Source organism: Pleurodeles waltl, chromosome 10, assembly GCF_031143425.1.
Source record: "Pleurodeles waltl isolate 20211129_DDA chromosome 10, aPleWal1.hap1.20221129, whole genome shotgun sequence".
NCBI classification, from domain to species: Eukaryota; Metazoa; Chordata; class Amphibia; order Caudata; family Salamandridae; genus Pleurodeles; species Pleurodeles waltl.
Genome location: NC_090449.1, coordinates 72,922,540 through 72,938,214, shown reverse-complemented (window position 1 = coordinate 72,938,214; position 15,675 = coordinate 72,922,540). Strand labels below are relative to the sequence as shown.

Genomic DNA, 15,675 nt, shown 5'->3' with positions numbered 1-15,675 from the left:
CATGTGTACTGCTACCTCATCTTACTTAATGGATCTTGTCACAAGGCCCAGGGCAAGGGATGAAGATGTCTGCTTCTGCAGTATTGTCCTACCTCAAGGGTTCTACAACAAAGCACAAGACATGCAGCGAGGCATGTGCCCTTTGAGTTCGGAGTCGTGCAGCTGGTGGGCAGGCGGCTTTATCCTTACACAATGGAGTCGAACAGAAGAGCAAAGAGTGGAGCTAGAAGCTGCATTGCCAGCCTTTTTTAGAAAACAATTTTAACAACTTTGTCAATTTATAAAACAAAACTTATTTCAGCCAATACAGTGATACAATTGAAGGAAGATCACAGAAATGCAACACAAATAAAACCCCAGAGTTCAACCCACTGAGGCTTAAAGAGTTATGAGAAAAGGCAGGAAAGGCTATCTGAGGACAATGACAAAGACCACCAAACCACAAAGTAGCAGGTATCCTCCAGATTCCCTTCTCACTTTGATGAGACGTAAAAATAACCTTCTGTATCGGACCCAAGAACAGTGCATGCCCCCCACAGCGAGGAGCGACAGAATGAGAACAAGGCACACATTCAGCAGTAGCCCAGAAGGAGCCTGTGGCAGCCCACTAAGTCCAGACTTGGTTGGCCTTTAGGAAGCAGCTAAAGACTTGGGGCCAGATGTAGCAAAATTCTGAATTGCGACTCGCAAATTGCAAGTCAGACCGACTCCCAATTTGACAGTCGCAATTCAGAATGTTGGATGGTGTCCCTCACACCATCTGCGATTCGCAGGGGGTCGCAAAGGCCCACCTCATGAATATTCATGAGGTGGGTCGCAATTTGCGACCCTCTTGCGAATGGCGGCCCTCACAGGGCCATGTCTGTGACAGCTTTTTAATAAAGCAGTTTTTTTTTTTGTAATGCAGCCCGTTTTCCTTAAAGGAAAAGGAGATGCATTACAAAAACGAAAAATGAAACTTTTTCGTTTCATTTTTTCAGAGCAGGCAGTGGTCCATAGGACCACTGCCTGCTCTGGAAAAATGTTTGCAGTGCCATTCACAAAGGGGAAGGGGTCCCATGGGGACCCCTTCCCTTTTGCGAATGGGTTACCACCCATTACAAAAGGGTGCAAACTGCGATTGGTTTGCGACTGCGTTCGCGGTCACAAAGCAATCCTGCATTGCACGGCGACTCGCAATTAGAAATGGAACACCCCTTCCTAATTGCGACTCGCAAACCTGTTTTGCGATTCAGTAACCAGGTTACTGAATCGCAAAACGAGGTCTGTGCATTGCAAAGTGCATTTCGCTGTTTGCGACGTGCAAACTGCTTAGTACATCTGGCCCTTGGCTCTTTCCTCAGTAGTCTTATTATTTTTTTTCTCTCTGCCTTTTCTTTTGGTCATTCTACCCACTGTTGCTTAGCACTTGGACGCCACAGCCGGAATGTGCTTTACAAATACAAATACAAATGAAGCACCCTTATTAGGACAGGAAGACGCACAGAAGCTTGAAGGCCTATTACCACCAGGGCAGCCTTGAGTTCTAATAATGCTTTCTTCTTGGGAAACGTTTCTGAGCACAAGTCTGGAAAAAAAGCAAACAGTCCCCTTTCCACTTGGTTCTCTTTTTAATGTATAATATCTTGTAAGTCTGCAGAATTCTGGACAATCATAATGGTCCCACCACCTGCCTCGCTTCTTCGGCTATCACCCATGGGCAGTCTATGATTTATGAGCCACTCGTTCTATCCTTTTGACAAGTCAAGTGAGCAACACAACATTCTCTCCTTTGCAGGTGAAAGAAAATCCTTAAGCTATAACTGAGACAGCCAGTAAACACACATTTATAACATGTCACAGGTTCTCAAGCAGTTAAACCTTGGGAGTCCAATTTAGAAACTCTATTAGCAAGAACTTTCATGGTCTGATAATGCAGTCCTTGAGCATAGTAAAACCGTCAAGGGAAATTCTGGCTTCACAAACGCTAATCTCCAAAGCCTTCTCTCTGTGCAGTCACAATTTCCTTGATTTGAACCACATTTTCTTTACAAACCCTTGAGTTTGCCTTCTGCTGCATTTACTGCAACCTCAATAGTAGCCAATGTATGTGCCAACTCCACCTGCAACATTCATGGGTTGCAACAGAGTTCTCTCCCTCTTGGACAGTTCTGCATCATTAGGGAGGTCACACTCTGATCCCTTCCAGCTGTTCTTTGAACTTGATGCTTATGACCTTAAAAAGTGCTCCTTTTTTGCTCTCCCTTTGTCTGGTTCAAGGAACAGATTGAGATGGCTAAGGCAGGTTTCAGCCAGCCAGATCCAGTCTCTATTAGTTGTAAGGCAAGACACCATTTTCTGTCAGTAAATAACACTTTATAAAGTAAACCCGCAAAAGCACATAGCTATTGGGTGGACACGGTGTGGATGCAACCATAATGATGAATGGACAGCCAGACGATCTTAGGGTCATCGCCTTCACTCTCTCACAAGAGGACCAGAGCCACAGACAGGTTAACTGCAGTTCTGGATAGGTTGCAGCACCTACCCATTGAGCACAGTGTGATCTCTGCCAAACTCTGATGCCATTCGGGCCTCAGTTGTGGAAGACCATCGGCACCGGGATGAACCACCACAACTACTCTTGGTACGTGCATCTCCACAAACACTCTGTGCTCAGGCATAGGCAGCCTAAAGATACAGAAGAGGCCAGCTCCATTAGTTCCTGGACATATGCCATAGGTCCCAGTAGCACAGCCCACCTCGACACACCATCACTGCAGCCCGGGCAATGTTCCTGGGTAGAAAAACGGGGTCCAGTGCGGAGCATGAGATCTTGTCCTGTGGTTAGCCACACTCCTCCCTTGCCAGGGTTATTACCCCCAAATCCACACTGTAGGTGCCAGACAGACATGCACAGTTCAGGCAGGAAGATTGTCCTATTTGTCTTCTGGGTGTGATGGGTATGAGTAAGTTGTCTTAGTCTTTCTACACCTGGGTTAAGATGTCAAGTGCATAGTGGGCAGTGGTGTGCTTCTCTGGTCACTGTACCATGGGCCCCTGACATCCTGGCACAGTGTGGGGTCATGGGAGTGTTTTCTATTTTTATTTTCAGAGTGATGGGTAGAAGTGTGTTGTCTTGCAAGTCTTTCCACACCAGGGATGAGATGGCGAGTGCATAGTGTGCCTCGCTTGGGTGCCTGGCAGTCTGCCTTGGTGTGAGAGCACAGAGGTGTGTCATGTTTTTATTTAGAGAGTTATGGGTAGAAGTGAGTTGTTGTGTCTTTCTACCTCTGGGGTTAGTTGGCCAGTGAAGATTGGAGTAAAGTTCTCAATCACTGTTCACCTTACTATAGGTGTCAGACAGACTGGAATGGTGTAAAGTGGGGATGCTGTTATATTTTCTTGGGGTGATAGGAAGTTGAGAGGTGTTTCACGAGTCTCAGATAGAAAAGCACAGAATAGGTATGATGTTGGTTTCCTGTTTACTCTTCTTGAGGCTTGATAGGGAGGCCCAGTGCTTCAACAGTCTCCTTGCCTCCAGAGTCAGATAGAAGAGAGCAGAGGTGGAAGGTCATAGGCTCGGCCTCACTAGTCTGGCGTCTAGTTACCTCTGGAGCCTCATACCAGAGTGAGGCAGAGTGGACACTCCTCTTCCTGCTAAGGCCAGGGTGTGAGCTTCCATGCTAATCTCCTCACAAAGCGTCAAGCAGAAGAGGCAGGACGCTTCCTCACTAGTCTCTCCTCTGGAGAGAGAAAAGGACAAGCTAGTGCAGGTCACTGCCTCACTAGACTTACAATGGGATCCAGGCAGAGGAATGCAGAATTGGAACAGACACTGCCTTCTACTCTTCCCGCTTGCGTCACGCAGAAGACTGGAGAGGGAGGCAGGATCCTGCCTCATATGTCAGATGGAAGATGAGGGCAGAGTTGGGCAGTACGTTCCCTCTAAGCCTTACATCTGACACCCAACAGAAGAGCGCAGTGGGGCTAGATACTGCCTCACTTGTTTTAACTGTGGAGGCAGGCAGAAGGCGACAGATACCAGACAGAAGAGGAGGGTGGAGTTAGGCAGGAAGTGGTTTAGGTTTACCTCAAAAGTCAAACAGAACAGAAGGGGGTATTGGGCAAGAAGCTCACATCTCACAAGTTAAACAGAAGAGCAGGGCAGAGTTGGTCAGGGCTCTCCCTCAATAGTCTTACCTCTAAAGTTACACAGAGGAGGAAACTACAGTATTACCTCTGGAGTCAGACAGAAGAAGAGGACAGAGTTGGACAGGATGCTACCGTTACAGTCTTACCTCAGGCGTCATGCGACTGATGGTGGGTAGGTCGTAGCCCGAATTGATGAAGTTGGGCGCATAGAGCTGGAGTTGGAACTTGCACAGCCATTGGAACACGGCCTCTGAACTCTAAAAGAGAAGAAAGACTTTCAGTTACAAAAGAGAAGACAATGAAGTGTGTTGCATATATAAACTATAGCACATTTGACACAGTATTGCAGAGACTGTACGGTCTATAATGAGGTGCATATGAAAACACTAGCCTACGTAGGACTTCACAGGATGTTCGCTGAACCTCAAGTATAGTGCACAGGAAATCCTGCCCAGACTTTAAAATACACAGGAATCATTTATCCCCTACACAGTAAAGCAGAACTCAATGTGAGACTTCTATATCAAAATGCAAAGGGAAGTCATCACGGTTTATGAATTCCTGTATATGCAAAAGCTGTAAATCGTATAGAGCAGTTTGTAAGACTGTAGATCAATAGAAGATGAAGTCTCTACGGACAAATGCACCTGAAAATATGCAGTGTATTTGCACTTATACACACAAATGTATGCGTAGGCTAGGGATCCGCCCTTGAGTGTGCACCACTAATACACAGAAACAATGCCTCTGAATTACCAATTATGAAGAGTGCCTACTACATGGACTTCTGCTCCGAATATCTATTAGCGAATAGACAATTCTATTCTTCCTATGGACTAGTGCATACAGCTTATCGAGTGATTAGAAGCAAAATGTGCAAAGCCTGAGCGTGAAACTACGGAGAGCATATGTATTAGTGCTGGGCAACCTATAAGCTAGTTTAAACAAAGTTTAGAGAATACTGAACACAAACATGATCAGAACCTATGGACTGATGTATAGTGCATAGTTTATAGAGCTATAAATAGTTAATGGGGTGAGTAGAGTGAGTGAGCAGAAAACTGCACAGGCTACTGACTGGTGCCCAAGAACAATTTGAGAATCTCCTGTCACCTGCGTAAAAGAACAGCGCCCTACTTAATGATAAGTGCAGAATGAATGGTGCATTAACCATGGAATCTTGCATGTGAGTGTACAAAGCCTGTGGACTCCTGAATGGGGGTGTGTTCACAGCCACTATTTTACAAATTGCTGCTAATGCTAAAATAATTAAACAAATTAAAATGATGCACCCTAGAGGAGTTATTTTCACTTGAACACAAAGAGCTTCATGTGGAACATTTCCGAGTATTTTGGGTTGTCTTTTAAGTGAGAGGTAGACAAAATTAATGTTTTACAGTGAACTCAAATTGCAGTTCTCTTCAAGCAGACAAAGGTATCCACCGAGCCTTGTCTGGAGCTCACAAGCCTCCGTGTATTACTAGGATAAATCACACCACCTGACCACATCTATTTTACAAGACGTCAGTTCCAATGGACTGCATCTTCTCACTAGGTCACATCTAGACTGACAAATAATATTATATACACTAGACATTAACAGATCGCTTTTCCTCCACAAACCAGGCATATAGTGGAAGATCTCATCCTCTTTACTTAACAACATCTATTCTATGAGCCCAGCTCTGCTCTGCAAGGCGATGGGCCTGATTTAGAACTTGGCAGAGGGGTACTCTGTCACAAATGTGACGGATATCCCGTCCACCATACTACCATAGGCTATAATGGAACTGTAATTCAGCTGACGGGATATCAGTCACATTTGTGACAAAGTAACCCCCTCCGCAAAACTCTAAATCAGGCCCAATATCTTCTCCACAAGATCAAATCTCCTCCAAAAGATCACCTCTCATCCACTAGATCACATCTCCTCTAGTGGACCGCATCTATATTGGAAAATCACACCGTCTCCACTACATCTTAACTCGTTCAGTAAACCACAGCTTCTCCACAAGACCGCATCTTCTCCATTGGACCACAACTCTTCCACTAGACTACCTCTTCCCAGCTATCTAACATCTCATACACTATAATCATATCTCCTCCACTAGAGCCCATCTCCTTCACTGGATCACATCTTCTTCCAAACAGGGCCAGAAACCCAACCAATTGTTGACTTCTGTCAGTTTTTTTTTTAAACATATTTTATTGCTTTTAACAGACAACATGGGGATAGTACACATGACATTAGAAGTATCTCGGTTCCGCATCCGTTCACAACTGTCGTGTAACAGCCAATGGCCTATCACATACAAATTCTCCTCTTCTGCCCTGTCCCTCCTCCCCCACCAGTTCCCTCCCTTATGCTGTGCAGTGCTAGTTAATCAGTGTTCTCCAGCTGTATGCCCAGATTCTAGTCCTGTCTAGTCAACGTAACCTTTTAGCACCCTGCCCTGGCCCGAGTTCCTTATTTGCTTCTCCTCTCGTTTGCTTTCTATGGAGATCCGGTCAGCGAATTGGCTGACAGTGTTACCAGTTGCCGGAGTTCCTCAACTAGGATCGTCCACCCTCTGGCCCTCTCTGAAGGACTGCCCCGCTTCTGCACCTCTAAGGTCAATACTTCCCCTTCATATTCCGCCCATCTCAAGAGTTTCTTAAGCCAAAATAGAACCAGGGGGCATCGGGAGTTTTTCCAGCTGCGGGCTACTTCCCGCTTGGCTACAATAAAGCCCAGGTACAGAAAGTTTCTGGTAACTTTAGTCTTGTCGGTATGAGAGAAGTCACTCAACAGGCAGTAAGTGGGGTTCCTAATAACTTCCCTTTTGACTAGCCTGGAGAGGGAGTCTACTATCTCTTGCCAATATTGAAGGAGCTGCGGACAACTCCAGAACACATGCAGAAACCAGGTCCCTCTTCTGCACATCTGGGACGTTTGACTTCCGTCATCATGAGCGTCTTATTCACCCTATGGGGGGGGGGTTAGATATGCTCTGTGTAAGATGTAGAAGTTTATTAATTTAAATCTGGCATTGCAGGAAATTTTGGGTACTCACTCCAGTATCACCTGCCAGCCCTCATCTGTGAAGGGTTTATCAACATCTTTGTCCCATTTCTGACGCAGGTGGGTCAAGGGCGGTAGCAGGTCATGATGTATTTTTCGATATAGGCAAGTGACTGCTTTCCATGTGCCCACTGCTGTCGCAATGTATGTGCAGCCCGGCTGTGAGGGAGGCTCCTCCCCACCCGCCCTCCAATGTTGCCTTAGGATGGTCACTAAGGCCCCATGTATCAAGAAATATTGCAGGCTTAGTTCAAACTCAGTTCAAAGGTCGTGATAGGGGAGTAGTGTCCCATCTCTGAACAAGTCTCCTATTTGACGTACGCCTGCTTCTTTAAGCTGTTGCTGCTCCAGTCTATTATCCTGGTTAAGGAGAGTTGTTAAATAATCAATTGGAAGTTCTGTGGAATAAGGGCGCTTAGTTCCCGTTTTTTGCAGGCATCTATGCCAACAGTATGCCACTACCTCCTGCTCCACTGTCTCCCATGGTTACGGGTTCTTCAACCCCAGAAGGAGTCGAACAAGCCAGGACCCAACTGGTGTTCCGATCCACTACTCAATGGGGGGGCACTACTGGCTCCTCATCCACCTAGTAAAATATTGCAGTTGCGCCACCATCTAATAGTCTTCGAAATTAGGAGCCCCATCTGTGGTGGGTCACTGCAAGGTGGACAGAGCCACCCTCTTGCACCTCGCGCACCATAGTCTATGAAAAGAATGAAATCTATGAAAGATATCAATACTTGAGAACTGAGGTGTACAGATAAGTAACTTGTTTTTTATTATGCTTGACATTTTCTCGAGAAACTCTGTCAGAAGCCTGTTTCAGCCCAGCACTTTCCCAGACTGCAACTGTGTAAGTGCACCTCTTCCTCAGTTAAGTCACCTTCGCGCTCCAGGGCCTTGTCCCTCTCCAGCCTCCTTGATGGGTAATCTCAGAATAACTGCTGCAGTTCAGGCATCGGTTGTGTATAGAAACTCTGCTTTTATAGTCTGCCATAACTGTCACTATGTCCTCCCTGAGACTTTTGTGCTGTCCGGGGCTGTTACCACCCTGATGTGATTTTTAACCTTTTCCCTATTACTGAGCCATGCTAGGAGCTTTCCTGCGTTATCTCCTGCTTCATATACCTGTTTCTGTTGGGCTGTACAAGTCCTTTTGACTTAGCCAGTGGCTAGTGCATGATAGTCCTCTGCTTGAAGAATTGTGTTTGTTCTTCTGAGGGCACTTGGACATATTCTTCTTCTAAGTCTATCACAAGGCCTGTGTATGTATTCACTATAGTTATGCCTCATTTTGAGCACTCTAGAAATCACAATGTCTTTGCTTTGTACTTGTGTATATGTTGTTTCTGTGCTTGGCATGTTGTGGATCATTGCATGGCTCCTGGTTTTTTGGGTTGTTATACTAGATATCTATGAATTTCTGCTCTCATTTTTCATCACTCTTATGTCATGTCTCTATCAAACTATCCTCCATTCTCACTCTGACTCATCCCAAATCCCTTCGACCACTTTCATCTCCTAAATATCTCTGCCTAAGCTCTTCCCTCCACCTCCACATCTAACTCACCAAACCTCACTCTACCTCTGTGACCTCCCACACAACCCTACTAAATTATCCTGCATTCATCTCACCCTGCTACTATGCTCTCCCTAACCCTTCCACATACTCTTCCCCCCTCCACCCCACTTTATTCATCCCAAGCCTTTGGATTGAGTAAATGAAGGATATACTCCCAATTAACACTTTTAGATTTCTTTCCTCCTCCACCCCTCCATTACTCCAGTCAATCTAACTAACAAACTCTCATATCCGCAGCTCAAATTAACTCATAATAATACTAAAACTGTACTCATTATTAAATGATACTAATCCATCTCTAATTCTTGTTGGGTTCCGGAGTAGCGTACTACTCATCGAAAAGCGCTTCGACGCCTCGTCATGGGTAGTAAGCGCTACATAAATACGATTACAATACAATACAATACAATAGTAATGACAGGGTCATGGAGTTAATTTCCTTAAAAACGGCTCGAGGGATTTTAATAGGTAAAGTGGTAAAGTAATAAAGTAGACGTGTCAAAGCAATCATCTTCAACAGTGCCACTCTCCCCATCACAGACAGTGGGAGTGTTCCCCAAAAGCCCGTCTCAGGGAGCTTATAGCCCATCCGACGTTACCCTGTACCACCTCAGAACGGTTTAGATAAACTCTCACTCCCAAATATGTAATGCAATGTGGCTCCCAGAGCTTTGTGTCCTATTCCGCTGGTGGGGGGATGTCGCGGCAGAATGGAAACAGGTTAGTCCTCTCCCAATTTCCCCAAGGCCCGATATGTCTCCGAATGTGTGTAACAGCAGCTAGGCCCCAGCTAAGTCCCTCCCACTGTCCTGCAAGAACAGCAGTAGATCATCCGATTAGTGTGCACTATGTTGTCATACAGTGAATACCGCAGGGCCCCTATGATCGGCCCCCTGGCGAGCATGGAGTGCGATGGGCTCCATCGCCAGGGCGAACAGCAGTGGAGATAGCGGGCAGCCTTGTCGAGTACCTCATTCTATCTCATAGGTTGGCGAAATATATGTACCAGTCTTTACTCTGGCCTTCGCTGCCTCATACAGAAGTTGGACACATTTCAAGAATCCATTACCAAGTCGAAAACTAGTGTTTACCTCCGCCAGGAAATTCCATTCCAGGCTGTCAAAAGCTTTTTCAATATCTACCGACAAAATCGCAGCTCGTGGTGCAATGGACTGACCTTTCTCCAATATTAACAGCAGTCAACGGATGTTCTGGGCTGTGTTAGGGCCCCGGATGAAGCCTGCTTGGTCTTTGTGGATCAGCTGGGGCATATGGTGTAGTAGGCTGGCTGCTATTATTCTACTGAGAATTTTGTAATCTGTGTTGAGGATTGATAACGGGCGATAGGCATTCATGTCATGGGGTTGCTTCCCGTGTTTTAATAGGGGGATCGCTAGTGCTTCTCTGGTCGATGGTGGAAGGACATGCACTTGCTTGGCCTCATTGTACAACTCTACCAATTTAGGCACCACATGCTCTACGAAACCTGCATAAAACTCAACTGGGAGCCTATCTGTTCCTGGAGTTTTCCCACACGCCATATGTTTTATGGTTGCCCTCACTTCTGGGAGCGTAATATCCCCTCCTAATAAATCCACCTCTTCTTGCCATACTCCAGGAAACGTGAGTGGCTCCAGAAAGTCTTTAATGTCAGCTGGAGAGACCCGGATTTGCTCTTAACCCAGCATGGTAGTCATGGAAGGCTCCATTAATCTCAGCTTGTGTAGTCAGAGATAACCCAGATTCCACCCGAAACTCTGCTATTGGTGACCCTCTAACATTTGGTGAAGCCAACCAGGCCCATAGTCTCCCTGCCTTATCTCCAGACATGTGGGGTTTTATCATATAGGTTCGGTAGTCATGACAGCGGAGTCGTTCCACTAGTACTGCCACTTGTTCTTTCGCCTGTTGCTGAGCCTCCCTATCAGCTTGTCCCCCTGCATTTTCAACTGCGTTATGTTTCAGCACTGCTTCCGCATTGTGAATTTCCCAAAGGAGGGTTTGCCGCACTCCCACCGACTCTGCTATATAACGGCCCCTTAGAACCGTCTTAAAGGCAGCCCATTCCATACCTCTTGAGTCAGTAGACTCTTAGTTTTTGGAAATACTGTCTGATGCATGTATCTATTTGTCACCTAAATGGGGGATCCAACAGCGCCTCTGGTCTAAGCTTCATGTGGGAATGAGGGGAGGGTCCATCCCCCTGTGCGAATATAGTAGTATCGGATTATTATCTGATACGGTTCTGGTAAGATACTCTATACTGTGCATTTTCTGGTGTAGAGGTAGGGTGCTCAGTAATTTATCTAACCGCACATGTAAATTGTAAATGGGGGAAAATTATGTGTAGTCCCGCCCTTGTGGGTATAATGCCCGCCATGTGTCAATGAGATTCCACTTCTCTATCCATGCCATGAATGTTCGAGCTAGCTTATGTATGAGGGTCTCCTCTAGTGGTGGGTGGGACCTATCCATGTTGGGGTCACTTACACAGTTGAAGTCTCCTACCACTAGGACTTCTCCTAACATGTATGGTGTCAGTTGACGGGAAAGTTCACCAAAGAAGTCGGTCTGAATGACATTAGGGGCATAAATATTAATGATTGTAATGTCTTTCCAGTCCAGGCAACCCTGGAGTGCCACAAAACGCCCCTCAGGGTCCACCTTGTGGTCAATGCATTGAAACGGACCCCAGGCTTGACCCAAATTAGTATCCCCCTAGCATATGCAGAATAGGTCGTACAGTACAGTTGTCCCCTCCACCGTAAAGTTTGCCCCTCTTTCTTCTGTAGGTGCGTTTCCTGTAGTAATGCCAGCTGAGCTCCCTGCGGGTTAAGTAGGAAAACACTTTCCATTGTTTAGTTAAGGAGTGGATCCCCCTCACATTCCAGGAGATTATGTTATAGCGTGTGGGAACAGGTGCATTGTAATGTAGTACCAATGGCTTAGTCTCAGCCAGGACAGCATTATTTGAGCAAGGGTATGCTGGGGCCAGGCATTCGTAACTCTGGGCCAGAATTCTCCCATTCCATTGGATACTGCACTTTTCCCCAAGAATCGAAACAACGACATAACAACCCAACTCCCCTTCCCCAGGACTGGTCGGAAAACCTTTCCTGTCCAAAATGCAAACTCAGACACCAAGGGTATGGTATCTTTTACCTTTCTGATTGAGGGGTGGTTGGGGACCATGTGCTGGTGCGGCCCGTTACATCAACCATCGGGGCAGGATTTTGGCTATCCAGGAATGGCATAGCATAATTTATGGTGACTCTAGTCATCGGGGCTTGGTCCCCCTCAGTTGTGGCCCATGCTGTTTTTCTTCCGGCTCTGATGCCAAGCTTGCGGCCCCATTTCCCTAGATATCTCTGCACCCATGTTTACCAATTGTGGCACCTTGGTAGTCCTCTTGTCTGCCTCCCTCAGAGGAGGTCATCTGCCGTACTGGGCGTGACTATGGTAGATCCGAAGATTCAGACTGTCTCATTACGTTACTCGAGGCAGCACCATTGTTCTCTTCCTGCTCTATCGGACTCCCTCCTCGGGAGGTAGGGCTGGCCAGTCCTCCCTGTCCAAAGGCCACAATATCATCAAGAGCCCGCCCCGGGCCTGCTTTGTCTTCGCGGCCATAGGGGGCTTCCCAGTGGTCCCATCTTCTTCAGTTTTGTGTGCTTTGCGCGCGGCAATTGTCAGGTCCGGGCCTCCCGAGAGTCCAACACCGGCTGCGTTTCAATCCAGGACCATACCTCTTGCGGTGTATTGAAGAACATGGTGACTCCTTGCGATATAACTCTAAGTCGGGCCAGGAATATCATAACATAGGTCATTCCCATTTGTCTCAGCTTCCGTTTTGCCGCAAGGAACGTGTTCCTATGGTTTTGAACTTCTTTTGAGTAGTCGGGGAATACCATAATCATGCTGTTGCCCATCATTATTTCTTCTTTCTTCCGATCTTGGGACAATATTGTGTCCCTGTCTTTATAGTGCAGGAGCTGCGCTATTATCACTCTATGTGTCTTTTACTGTGCTTGGAAATCTACACAAACCTCAGATTTCCAAGTGTAATAACAACCCTCTATATGTACTTCAGCAGATTATCTGCTTTCAAGATAGTCTACAATAGTACACATTTTATTTTTATTTTTGTTATCATTGTGGAGAAATCCCGTCAATTGCCCATTCCTTTCCCATCCTGAAAAGAGTCTTAAAGCTGCTCTACTCAGAAGTATATTTCCAGAGTGGCCTGAAAAATAGCCCAGAACATGTAATGTAACCCTCTCTGATCTGAGATTTACTCTAGAGGACAATTTGGAAAACTGGCAGATTGCCTGCACAAGTACATCCTATGGGCAGATGAACATGTCAGCAGATCCTGGTGCTACAAATTGGGATCACAGAATTTCTGTCTGTAAATTAGTCTTCAGTGTAACTCAGCTCCCGTGATGTGCTCACAAGAGTTTGTGCATGGAGCGCTACATTATCTTAAATAAATGCCTGGGCTGTGGATCTATCTTAAGACAAGCAGAAACCCTGGTTAATGACAGTTTAATAAATTGTGTTTTTTTGTTAAATATAGAACATACCATGCCTTTAATCAGCTTTACACATTTGGGTATATTTTGGACATGGATTTATGTTGGCTGGGGCTTGTGCTTCTTGGATACCACTTTGCAAGATGATCTAGAGCTTGACTAGTCTGTACCATTTCTGAAATATCTAGCTATCCATGAATACATGTGTATTACTAAATGCTCTTTATCTAGATAGGAGGTGGATTTTGTGGGCTCTATGAAAGTTTATGATCTCATCTTGCCTCTGCTCTCTCTGTTCAAACAGGCCCATAGCCAGGAATATTTGTTTGGGGGGCATGTCCTTGAGTAATGACAGCAACAAAAGAGGCGCTCGTTGGATAAAAAAATAAGCTTTCTTGCTAAATTGCTTAAAAAATGTTTACATTTTAGTGAGATTGTAAAGATTGCTGGAAGCAGGACAGGCAGTGAGAGTAGGTACACACATTTTGAGATAGTGTGGGAAGGGCTCACAGAAGGCCCTTTTGTTTGGTTAGTGAACACAAGAACCTTTTGTTTGTTAACCATCACAGAAGCAGTAGATTGCCGATCTCTCCCTTGCCAAATCACACAATGGGTTTAGAAATGCATATTGAATCACAATTGGGAAGGGGCGTGTCTTCAGCATTCCTTCGAAATTGTATTTCAGAATGCTACATAACAACTGCTTGTAACCATAATTTGGATTGCAAACCATTCTTAGGTGGCCAACTCTTCAAAGGTGGTGGTAACCCATTCACAAAGGAGAAGTGGTCCTCTTAGGACACTTTCCCTGCTGTGAATGTAAAACAAACGTTTGAGTGGGTAGTGGTCTTATGGAACTTTAAATAACAAACTTTTAAATAAAGCATTGCTTTTTTCAAGACAAATGGGCTGCATTTAAAATAAAAAAAAATTAGTAATGAGGTATGTTGGAGCTCGCCTCACTCTGAATCCTTATTGTGTAAACTGACCTGTTAATACGTAGGTTGGTTCGCCAAATAATTTAGCTGCTACAAACAAATATGTCACAAATTATGTACATCTGGTTCTAAGTTTCTGTCATGAATTGCTAATAATAATTGCATAGTGAATGCCCTTTGCAAAGGGTTACACCAATGACAGATTTCTATCAATATCACTCTAATTTTTGTTGTTGATCCAAAGAGATAGATAAACTGTTCTTTCTTCCCTTAGATCTTAACACAACATAAGAAAGAACATGGGCAGGGTAGTTTACAATGCTCACTGTTGTTCCTTAGGGGTCTCTCTCATTGGGGGTAAAAGTAGTTTATTTCCAGCATCAGAAAGCAAATAGGTCTGATACAATGGCCTAATGTCTACCGCTTAGTGAGGAAGTGGTCAGGACTGTCAACTGGCCTCAAAATGTGGGGCTGACTTCATTCAGTTGCATCATTTTAGCTAACGCCTGTTGGTATTCTGGGATTTGCAGCCTCACTTTTCCAAACAATGTATGAGATGCATCTTGTAAAGTATTGTTGGCTATAAGGTGGTCTGGCTGATGTTGACAACTGTGACAGATGTCAGGTATTGGTGGGTAAGGTTGAAAGAGAAAGGCTATCCTATTCCAATTAGAAAAACTTCTAGCCATGTAGTGAACTAATCTCATAGAGGCCTCAGGTTTTACTTTTGATGTGTGCACTCCTGGTGTTACATGAATGAATTGAAATACCTCACCTATGTACAAGTAAGTCAGAAAGTTTAAATGCATCCGTTGTTTGTGATTGTGCATCAACAGTAATTTAGGTTTCAATGTTTCCTCCTCTGCTTTATGTTGTTTTTCCACCCATGTGTCTAGCATTGTGTTTTCGGATTATTGGGCTCTGTTCATACCCTGTAGCACCTTGCTTCCTTCCTGCGGTAAGCTGACTACCTTCACCTCAAGGGATGGTCTCTTAATGTTTCTATTGGCATGCAGGTGAAGTAGTTGACTCTTCTGCAGACCAGCCCTTCCTTCCTCCTCCTAGTAAATGATGCTCATCTCACCTATTTTATCTCTCCCAGCAAGGTGTCCATCTTGGGCATTCAACTAAAAGGAAGAAGGATAAAGTGTCTACCTGTGGATTGTTCCCTGTCTGTGCCTGATAGACTAGAACCAGACTTGGGTTCCCTTCCATCTCTGTTCTCTTAATCTCCGAGCCCCTTTCCACTCCTTCCTGGGTGAACTCTATACTCTATAGTTTTGGTGGTTGATTCTATGTCACACATGCACAAACTCCTTTGTAGTTTCACAATCCCTCCAATGGTTTACTGCTTTGTTTCTCATCATTCTTTTGATGTTTTAACAGCATCCCCAATTAGCTGTTCTTCTGTTTCTCCATGATGCTTCT

At 45.2% G+C, this 15,675-nt stretch overlaps 1 protein-coding gene across 2 annotated transcripts in view; it reads right to left on the bottom strand.

The window, feature by feature from the left end:
* Window positions 1–15,675, bottom strand: part of CASKIN1 (CASK interacting protein 1) — a 579,616-nt gene that overhangs the window by 36,151 nt on the left and 527,790 nt on the right. For both annotated transcript variants that reach the window (XM_069209731.1, XM_069209732.1), the window contains one exon: window positions 4,281–4,391. In XM_069209731.1, coding sequence (XP_069065832.1) covers window positions 4,281–4,391 — 111 coding nt within the window. The remainder of the gene's footprint in view (window positions 1–4,280; window positions 4,392–15,675) is intronic.